At 37.7% G+C, this 11,889-nt stretch overlaps 1 protein-coding gene across 14 annotated transcripts in view; it reads right to left on the bottom strand.

The window, feature by feature from the left end:
* Positions 1–3,462: 3,462 nt before the first annotated feature.
* The window catches only part of LOC106879882 (uncharacterized), a 164,255-nt gene continuing 155,828 nt past the window's right edge, over positions 3,463–11,889 (bottom strand). For all 14 annotated transcript variants that reach the window (XM_014929608.3, XM_014929613.3, XM_089354531.1 and 11 more), the window contains one exon: positions 3,463–4,655. In XM_014929608.3, coding sequence (XP_014785094.2) covers positions 4,566–4,655 — 90 coding nt within the window. In that variant the 3' untranslated portion in view covers positions 3,463–4,565. The remainder of the gene's footprint in view (positions 4,656–11,889) is intronic.

Here is an 11,889-nt window from a genome sequence, read left to right as displayed (position 1 = left end):
TGTAAAGACGGACGAAATACTGTTCAGCATTTTGTCTGGCATGCTAACGATTCAGCCATCTCGCCTTAATAATAATAATAATAATAATAATAATAATAATAATAATCCTTCCTACTATAGGCACAAGGCCTAAAATTTGGGGGGGGGGAAGGAGTCAGTCGATTAGATCGACCCCAGTACGCAACTGGTACCGGAAAGGATAAAAGGTAAAGTCGATCCCGAGAGGATGAAAGGTAAAGTCGACCTCGGCGGAATTTGAACTCAGAACGTAAAGACAGACGAAATACCGCTAAGCATTTCGCCCCGCACGCTAACGATTCTGCCAGCTCGCTGCCTTATTATTAACAATAATAATAATAATAGTGGAGTGTTTTGATATGTAATTTTCAATAGGAAAGGAGACAGAATGACAACAGGCTTTTAAGTTATACATATATAAGCACTAAAAAAAAAAAAAAAGATTTGTTCAGGACGATTTTATTCAATTCTTCAGCAGTTGTCACATATGTCTATATACAGTGGGAGAAGGAAGTGTGATAGAGGGAGAAGGAAGTGTGAGAGAGGGAGAAGGAAGTGTGAGAGAGGGAGAGAGTGTGTGAGTGTATCGATTCCAACTGATTAACCACAGACAACTTCTATTGCAGTAAGAAATAGTTGATTAATTGTGACCATTATCTTACAGGTGGATGTTTGTTTTTATCATCCATGTTCTTTATTAAGTTAGAAGTTACCAGAAAAGATTCACTAAAACTGCTCGTTGAATATTTGAATCATTGCAATCGCATAACTCAGTGTATGTGGTTTTTCATATATACAATTCTTTTATGTGACATCCTGACATTTAGTAACAATGGCACATAGAACATAGAAGGTACATAAACATATATTTGTATGCAGCTTGATCTTCTGTTATCATACATGCCAATTAACAGGTAGTTAGCTCAAACTTCATGAGCAAGAAAACTATCTGTAACATTCATACTTTCTTAAGGGTGTGTGCAAAATAAGCGCAATAGTTATGGCTGGGAATCAAACGGGAGTTACAGATCCAATTCAATGCTTTCCACGCCACCACACTTAGCTTTATGAGTGCAGGTGTGGATATGTGGTTAAGATGCTTGCTTCCCAGCCATGTAATTGCTGGGGTTCAGTCCCACTGCATGGCACCTTCGACAAGTGTCATCTACTATAGCCCCAAACCAACCAAAGCCTTGTAAGTGGGTTTGGTAGACAGAAACTGAAAGAAGCCTATCATATGCATTGGGTGAGTGGGAGGGTACTCGTCTTTACATCATGCAATCATTGTACATGGCCATCCCCATCGTACATGTTGTTTCACTTCCAGTCTTCCATGGAAAACATGTCTTACCATAGGGAAATATTACCTTGTTTGGAAACAGGTATGGGTTGGCGACAGAAAGGGCATCTAGCTGTAGAAAACCTGGCTCAACAAATTCCATCTGATCTATGCAAGCATGGAAAAATGAATATTAAAAACAAATAAAACAAACAATATATTTGAACTGCTTTCAGCCAATAGGCTTTGCCCATGCTGGGTCAACACTACTTTCAAGGGTATAATTGATTACAACTCCCGTTCTTATTTCTATCAACCTCAAAAAGTTGACTGAGAAACACAACCTGGACAAGAGTTTGAACTCAATACACAAGATGAGAACAATGTATTTTGCTCAGTGCTGTACTGATTCTGCTGCTCACTGCCCTACAAAGGCGTACACAAAAGATCATTTATAAATCCCAGTTATACAACCAGATACCAATGTTTTGTCACAGAAAGGGAACAGCTATATCTCCTTAGGTTCTAAATGTCAACATTAGTTTCTCAAGGGCAGTGATAAATAGCAAGATTTCATGAATTTTATATCCTTTTAGGTTACAATCTGTGCTTATTCCTTCAAATGAAGCATCATTTGACTAGGATAGTTTCAAAAGATAAAATATCATTGACAAGTTAAACATGTATTAAAGAGTTAAGTCGAATGGATAAACAAATTTTGTATTTATATCAGCTGAACAGCTTAAACATGTCAGGATTTGCCAGACATCCTAAGCAATCTGGATGGTTTAGGGTAAGCATAGGCAACTTTTTTATGAGAAGTGGGCCGCATGTGACATGGTTCTTCATCAAACAGGGTTGCAGGACTAAAAACATTGAAGGTAATTTTTCATTAGGTGTGCCATTCACAAAGACCTATGAGTCACAGGCGGCCTATGACTGGTTTAGGATCTAATAGACAGCCTTCTTGATGTCCTAAGTGTTTTAAGGTCTGATGGATAATGTAATGTAAAGTGTTAACCAATCTAATGAATCTGATGGATAGCAAAATATATATATATATATATATATATATATATATATATCTTCAACCAGATTGTTTCATTCATGCTAAATTAATTTGAATAGCTTGAAAACAATGATACAGCTTAATGGAAACCTTAACGCATTGCAATCTGTCAAGCAATTTAAATTTACATTAAAGAAGATAGGTTCAGGCATGGCTGTGTGGTAAAACGTTTGCTTCCCAACCACATGGGTCTGGGTTCAATCCTACTGAGTGACACCTTGGGCCAGCGTCTTCCACTATAGCCACGGGTTGACCAAAGCCTTGTGAATGAGTCCTTATATATATATATATATATATATATATATATATAGAGAGAGAGAGAGAGAGAGAGAGAGAGAGAGGGAGAGAGAGAGGGAGAGAGAGAGATACACACACATGTATATGTGTATATGAATGTTATTGTGTGTTTATGTCTCCTTGTCTTGACATCACAAGATAGTTGTAAATGAATGTCACTATCATACAAGCAGTGTATTTCATTTCCAGCCATGGGGAAATATTACCTTACTCAGAAACAAGTGAGGGTTGGCAACAGGAAGCGTATCTGGCTATAGAAAATCTGCCTCAATTAAACTCCATCCAACCCATGCAAGCATGGAAAAGTGTACATTAAGAATAATGATGGTAAAACCTTTAGCATTCAGATTATTCTGTCAAATGTAGTGCTTATTTATTCACACTGCTGTGAATTAATCACGTATTATCTTGTACTGTTCAGATTTCCATGAGCTGATTGTTTGTTTTTAGAATGACATTGAAGAGTAGGTGTGAGAGGCTGAATCTGACCAGTTTGAACATTAAAAAAAAATGTAGATTATTTTGGCTGAATATGGTCAGTTTAAATGCTAAAGGGTTAAAGAATAAAAATATGGCAGAGTAAGAAGCTAACTATATGTTTATAGTCTGCTGAATAACCTAAGTATGTCATGGTCTGCTTAACATTTGCAATATGTTGTAATCATAACATTTGTGATATGTTGTAATGATAACTGAAACAAACTGTTCTTTTTTGAGAACTCAAAATAACCAAATAAAGCAAAATCAAAATATTTAAACGTAATTCATTTCTACTTAAAAAAAAAAGAGAACATACTACTTCTAACATTGATCTGTTCTTTCATTTTTGTTTTATTTTGTTTTAAGCTTTTTTTTTCTTCTTCTTTTGTTTTGTGGAAAAATAAATGGAACGATCGAAATGAACATGAAAGAAAGAAAATATAACTCCATGTATTTTCTTCTTTTTCAACATTTGTTCAAAGAAAGAGTGTAACTGTTTACAATAATAGTGTGTGTGTGTGTGTGTGTGTGTGTGTGTGTGTGTTGATGAGGAGCCTAGTGGTGTGAATTAAATTTGGTGGATGAGGCATCTCTCTGAGGGGTAGGGGACATGAGACATTTATCTGAAGTATTTGGTATAGTCTTTTATTTATTTATTTTTTTTGTCTGTACAGAAATGGAAATTTGATGCAATGAACTAAATCCAATATTCAACAATAGACAAACTAAAATGGAGGTTGGTTTGGTGTATGAGTCAGTCAGTGAACTAAAGCATGATGGTGGTGGTGGTGGTGGTGGAGTATTCAGTTGTGCATCAGTCAAGTGTAACCAAAACACAATGGATATGTGTGTATGTGTATGATTGTGAGACAGTCAGAACATCAAAATATGATGGGTAAAAGGTTGAGTTAACTGAATGGTTGATGGAGTAAAAGACGTTACAGGTACGGTTGTGAGACAGGTTGTAGATCAAAATATGATGGATGTATGGTTGTATGTCAGCCACAGTACTATATAATGTGGTTGTGAACCAGTAGCCCATAACATGTTGGATATGATGTGGTTGTAAATCAGTAGACCATAATATGAATGGATGTGTGGGTGATCCCAAGTCAGTAAGCCATAATATGGAAGAGCGAATGGTTCTGAGTTAGTAGACGATAACATGATAGATGTGTAGTTGTGAGGCAATAGAGTGTGGCAGATATGTAGCTGTGAGTCAATAGAACTTGACAGACGTGTGGCTGTAAATCAGTCAACCATAACACAATAGATATGTGTGGCTGTGAGTCAGTATTCCATTACATGATAGATGTGTGGTGGTAAATCAGTCAGAAAACTGAAATATACTTCATGTCACAACATTGCAACAAGTGAAGCAAAGTCATTGTTTTGAAGTGGGGGAGTGGATGTGTGAGGCTTTTAAAAACCTCTCTGTATGGTTTGGTTAACATATTCTTCTAACAATGTATCAACTTGATCACTGTCTGTGTTGACATCAATCTCAATGTTCTGAAAAAGAAAAGGAAAAAGTTTTAATTAGATGACATGGTTTTGAATTTTTTTATAAAATGGTATTTATTTTACTGGTCCTCACATGCATGAAAGTAAATCACAGCAGAATATGAAATTTGTGGTTTATTAACAGAGTAAGTGAATGGAGTACAAATAAATTAACTTCATTCTGGAAAGTGAAATTATCAAATGAACAAAAGCATACCTTGTGCAATACAATGCTGACCATTAAATAACAAATATCAATTTCGAATTTTGACACAAAGCCAGCAATTTCAGGAGAGGGATTAAGTCAATTACATCAGCCCCAGTACTCAGCAGGTATTTATTTTATCGACCCCAGTGGAATTTGAACGCAGAACACAAAGACAGTTGAAATCCATGAAACATTTCACCAAGTGTGCATATGATTCTACTAGCTCTCTGCTTTTGTTTCAAATTTTGGCACAAGGTCAACAATTTCAAGAGAGAAGTTAAGTCAATTTACATTAACCCCACTACTCAACTGGTACTTATTTTATCGGCCCTGAACAGATGGAAAGCAAAGTCGACCTCAGCAGAATTTGAACTCAGAATGTAAGGACAGATGAAACGCTGATAGGCATTCTGCCTGACATGCTAACAGTTCTGTCAGTTTGCCACCTTATTAAATAACAAATATCATTATGTTTAGCAGTCTGGGCAATAGAACTGAATGATTAGAGTGATACGATTATATCTAAAGGGAGACTAGGTCTAAGATTCTAGGTCTAGATGCATGGAAAGATACTGTATTGCTGTTGCTTAACTCCAGGCCATTTCTAATCTAGTAAACTTATGACGAAGGTGTTCCAGCCATGATCATCCCATCTTTTATCCAGATAATATATACAAGATTCCACTACAAGGTCCTGTTCTTGTTGCAATGTAGTGGTTTGAATACCTTGATGACTTTGAGAGCTATGCCAGAAGGGCATAAGCTCTTGGTAGGGCCTTCAATGCTAGACAGGTCAAAGGATAGAGGCCAGACTAACATGGACCACTTCTTCCCAGAGGCAGAAAAGGGCTTACGTAGGACTAATGCCACTAGCTACGAAAAAGCAAAGTTACAGAAATATCAATGAAAATTCAGAACCTGAGAAAGGAAGGCCTTCCCTCAGAGAAACACATGAAGGTTCCTAGATATTGAGGGAGTGGCCTTAACATCACAGAGTTAAAAACAGTGGAGAAAAGTCATTAATAACCCATATTCCATGGGGAATGAAGGGTTTAAGTTAGTAAAATATCTAAGACAAGAATATATAAGGAATCCTTCAGACAAAGTGTTGTAATAAGGGCAACATTCTCCAATGTCTCTTTGAGAAACAGAATATCACTGATTGCATTATCTATTTTTTCTTCTTTTTTAAGAAGATATGAATTACATGCTATTCCTAGCAGATCGAACAACTGCATAAAGGTTCCCCCACAAGTTCATGGAAAAATACTGTAGAGTAGAAGTGTCCAAATTATACCATCATGTTACATTAACAACTATTATTATTACCATTATTATTATTATTATTATTATTATTATTATTATGGTGGGAAGCTGGCAGAATCGTTAGCACACCGGGCAAAATGCTTTGCGGCATTTCATCTGCTACTACGTTCTGAGTTCAAATTCTGCTATAGTCAACTTTGCCTTTCATCCTTTCGGGGTAGATAAATTAAGTACCAGTGAAAACACCAGGGTCAATGTAATCGACTAGTCCCCTCCCCACAAATTTGAGGCCTTGTACCTCCAGCAGAAAGGATTATTATTATTATTATTATTATTATTACTTCTATTATTTTTTCAGTTCAAATTCTACTGAGGTCAACTTTAAGGCAAGTAAGCTGGCAGAATCATTAGTGCATCAGGCAAAACGCTTAGTGGTATTTCATTCAGCACTTTGCATTCTGAGTTCAGGTACCACTGCAAACAACTTTGCTTTCTTTTTGTGGTCAAAATAAAGTACCAGTCAAGTACTGGGGTTGATGTAATCGACTTACCCTTCCTCCTAAATCTACTGGACTTGTGCCAAAATTTGAAACCATTTGAAGCAGCGAACTGGCAGAATCATTACTAAGTGTAGGAGTGGCTGTGTGGTAAGTAGCTTGCTTACCAACCACATGGTTCTGGGTTCAGTCCCACTGTGTGACACCTTGGGCAAGTGTCTTCTACTACAGCCTCAGGCCGACCGAAGCCTTGTGAGTGGATTTGGTAGACAGAAACTGAAAGAAGCCCATCGTATATATGTATGTGTGTGTGTGTGTGTGTGTGTTTATGTGTCTGTGTTTATCCCCCCCCCCCCAGCATCGATCGACAACCTATGGTGGTGTGTTTACATCCCCGTAACTTAGCGGTTCGGCAAAAGAGACCGATAGAATAAGTACTAGGTTTACAAAGAATAAGTCCTGGGGTCGATTTGCTCAACTAAAAGGCAGTGCTCCAGCATGGCCGCAGTCAAATGACTGAAACAAGTAAAAGAGTTTAAAGAGAGAGAGTAAGCCAGGCAAAATGTTTAGCCACATTTCTTCTGGGTTTTGTGAGTTCAAATGCTGCCAGGGTCAAATTTGCATTTTGTTTTAAAGTATCAGTTGAGGACAGAGGTTGATATAATCGACTTTCCCTTTCCCTCAAAATAGCTAACCTTGTGCTAAAATATTACTAAGAATTATAATTATGATAACAAAAATGATGCTGATGATTTCACGCAATTTTCTATTAAATATTCATCGAATAATCTTTGTAGATGACTGCTTGACATTCAAGTGAAACCTTCACTGATTGAACAGAAATGATCAAATTAACTCAAAGATTTAAGGGTGATGGAAGAAGACGAAAAGATGTGTTTGTGAAAGAATCAAAAATATGAAAAAAGAGAACTAAAAAAGCAGTGTTGTAAAGAAACCTAGTGGAGGAGTGAAAGCCTCCAACTGTCAATAGTTATTTATTTCTGGTGAAGCAAACATGTTACTGCAAGTCAGTTTAGGGCACAGATCATCACAATTAGTCCTGCGTACATGCGAATGAACACAGTGCTACATTATTTTTGTGCTGTTCACTAAAAAACAAATGAAAAAAGTACACAATATACATAATATGAAGGAGCGAGAGAGAGTGTGTGTGTGTGTGTGTGTGTGTGTGTGTGTGTGTGTGTGTGTGTGTGTGTGCGCACATGTATGAATGTGCCAAAGTATGAACATACACACAAACACACACATGTATGAACACAAAAATATATGTATGAATGTGTGTGTGAAAGAGAAAAAATGGAAAAGAGTGGAATATATAGAAAAACGAATGAAGGAGAGAAGATATAAGTCTATCAAGTTACAACCTCACCAACGGATGTTCTGGGATCCATTTCAATTTCTTTTTCTACACACACACACACACACACAAATTCATACACATTCACACTCATTCTCTTTCTCATTTTAGAAGTAAATTTGCCAGTAAAAAGATTCTCAAAGCTCATCGAATATTAATTAACAATTTTGCCTGCCTTTCCTTTTTAGAATATTATCTAATAATAATGTCTTCTCATCCCCTTTCCTCATTCTTCATGGCCAATAACTCCTGCCCTATCCTTAGAATATTAATGAGCAAGGCCTTCTCCTATTTCCATTTCATTTCATTATGCCAGCAGAATCTCAAAACGAACATTGAGCAAAAGAATTTCTCCTAAACAGAAAACTTCTCTAGTGCCAATGACAGAGCATCTATATCAGCTGTTCTCAGCCATTTTTTGCCTGAGGACCACTCTGATTCCTATTTAACTTATCTGGTCCTCCATAGTCATTTGATGTTTTAAAAAAATTATTATCTGTTATCTTTTGTTTGTTTCAGTCATTAGACAACAGGCATGCTGGGGCACCGCCTTGAAGAATTTTAGTCAAATGTATCAATTCCAGCACTTATTTTTTTAAACCTGGTACTTATTTTATTAGTCTCTTCAACTTAAACAAACCAACACCGGTTGTCAAGCTGTGGTGCAGGACAGGCACAAAGACACACAATTAGATATACATATATGACAGGCTTCTTTCAGTTTCTGTCTACCAAATCAACTCACAAGGATTTGGTCAGTTCAAGACTATAGTAGAAGACTCTTGCCTAGATGCCAAGGAGTGGGACTGAACCCAGAACCTTGTGGTTCAGAAGCAAACTTCTTAACACAGAATCACACCTGTGCCTAAATATTAAATATCAAGAATGGTATAAAAAAAAATTGTAAAATATTTTGTGTATTGTAGAAGCATAAGCAATTTATTGCACATAAGTTTTATCAACAAAATCTTATAGGGACCCCCAAGGGGAGAGAGGAGAAAGGAAATAAGGAGGGAGGAATGAACTAAATGTGGGCACTAGAAATTTAGGACAAAAGAGAGTGTGATTATTAAATGGCATATTAAAAACTGAACCTCAGATAAATAGAGTAATAAGAACAATAAGAGTAGAAGAAACTAAAATGAGCTGATGCATAACAAATTCAATGTGCTTTAACAACTTAAAGTCTATGTTGCTACTAAATCCTGAAAGGTGAAATTAAAAAAAAAAGAAGTTATGAAAATATAAAAAGAAAAAGTGACTCATCAGAGTCACCATCGCCATCACAGCTACTGCTAATACTACCGTTTCCTAAATGTTGGAGTAAACACGTCTTGTCTCAGCATATGGCTGGTCACAAGTGAATACTACTGATAAGGCCCAAGTAGGCTGAGATGCTTTTGGCAGTCTATCCAGCTACTAGGATGATTTTTGTCTCCCTAGTATAGCCCTAAGAGATGTTATCACTGGACAACTACTGCAGTAAATTGCCTTTCAACAATATATATATACATTGCGAAGACCTGTTGAGGCAAGCAAAAGCGAAATCGTGATGGCACCTGTGCCCAGCGTCACCTTACTGGCACCTGTGCCGGTGGCACGTGTAAAGACATTCAAGCGAGATCGTTGCCAGTGCCGCTGGACTGGCTCCTGTGCAGGTGGCACGTAAAATACACCATTTTGAGTGTGGCCATTGCCAGTACCACCTGACTGGCCTTCATGCCAGTGGCACGTAAAAGCACCCACTACACTCTGAGTGGTTGGTGTTAGGAAGGGCATCCAGCTGTAGAAGCTCTGCCAAATCAGATTGGAGCCTGGTGTAGCCACCTGGTTCACCAGTCCTCAGTCAAATCGTCCAACCCATGCTAGCATGGAAAGCGGACGTTAAACGAGGATGATGATGATTAAGTATGATTTACAGATAGATATTTTATCTAATACTACTTCTATTGCATATAAGGGATTAAAGTGATATTCAAAATACAAAACTGCCAAAATACTATAACCACCAAAAGCCATAACAAATAACAACACCATAGCCACCACAATCACCAATTCTGATCACTACAAATACTATCCCATGATCATGTAAACTACCATCATTATTATTACTGCAAGACCACAGCCACAACTGCCATCACCACCACCACCACTTTCACCGTCACATTGATGGTAGCGAGAGCACTGATGGTGATAGTAGCCAATGTAGTAGTTATGCTAATATTAATGACGGAAAGCAAACCTTTACTTAGTGCAGTTGCAGCTGACCATTTAACGATGACGGCAATGACAATGATGACGGCAATGAAGGACAAGATGTCATTAGAGACATTCACTTAAACAGACAATTAAATTCATATCACTCCCAAAGTGGAGAAGTGGAGAAACTTCTCTGAGACTGGTTTGTAATCAATATCCTAACCACCACAACTACTTCCTCATTTGCAAAAACAATCATCATCATTAACCTCACCTTCCCCCCTTTCCATCAATGACCACCAACACCGCTACTGACAAATAATCTAGTTCCAAAAAGCCAAAAGCAGGTCATAGCGTGACCAGTTCATTTTCCCACGGGCCCTGTTAAACTGGCATTTGGTTTCACTGTGGAATCAACCAATTGTTTAGTCTCTTAATGTCTTCAGACACCGACACAGTCACTACCGATACCCACTAGCAACCCTACTACCACCTTAACACCACTATCAGTACCTTTCCAATGTTACTACTCCTACCAACATACTACTTTTACCACCAACACCACCACACCTCATTGCTGTTACCACCACCAACATCGACACTAACATTACCACTACCAAGACCAACACCCCCTCCTTGTTACTACCTCTCCCATCTAGCCACTATAAATTCCACATCACCACCACCACAACCACCAAATCCCTTTTTTCTCACCACCTTTAAAACACTCAACTTATCCAACTCCAACCCCCTCATATTCACCCACTATATTCACTCCACCCACCACTGCAACAACCGCTACCATCTTCCTTACTATATCACCATTGCCACCACCATCTAGATTCATTAACAGACAATGCAGCTTATGCACCATTTCTCTCATGCTGTCACCAGGAACACTAAACTATTTACTGACTCTACCTCAAACCATTACTCATTTCAGCCATATTGTTTTCTTTCACTCTAAATACTCACTCAGCTTCTTTCACTACCACTGCTACCATCACCACTACCACCACCAGCTGACATGTGTCTGTCATTTCAGATGCAAAGGTCCACCAATGACAATACCATACATACACATACATATATAAATAAATATATATATATATATATATATATATATATATATATATATATATATATACTTAATCACACATATTTATATACTAATGGAACTCACAATGTGTGTGCGCGTGCGCGCACATGCATGGACACGCACATACTTGCCTTACTCCCAAGAGCAATTTGCATATATATATATATAAACGCACGAATACATGGACACACACAAAGCAGAGAAAATAAAAAAATATTACAGAAGAAAGTATGCACAGAGAAAGAAACAAAGGCATTGGTAGGGAAAGAAAGAAGTTTCCAAATAAACCAGATGCTGCGAGGATGCTACAATGACTGAGCACTGTAGCAGCATGATACAGACGACCAGCAGCAGAATCAAAGATGACAACGAGAAGGTTAACTCTGTGCATAGGTAGGCACAATACAACCTGACTAGCAGTTGCACCAAAGCTGAAATTGAAGCAATCAGCAACAAGCTGTTCATTAGGATTTGTGCAATTGGAAACAGCTTGATAGAGTTTCAGAGCGTGAAACAACATTGCATTCCCAATGCCACTTGAAAGGCAAATGGAACCATGCATACATGTTGCATGCACGCACATGCATGTATGTATT

The sequence above is a fragment of the Octopus bimaculoides genome, chromosome 1 (genome assembly GCF_046866305.1).
Source record: "Octopus bimaculoides isolate indiv1 chromosome 1, ASM4686630v1, whole genome shotgun sequence".
Classification (NCBI taxonomy): domain Eukaryota; kingdom Metazoa; phylum Mollusca; class Cephalopoda; order Octopoda; family Octopodidae; genus Octopus; species Octopus bimaculoides.
This window is presented reverse-complemented; position numbering and strand designations above follow the sequence as displayed.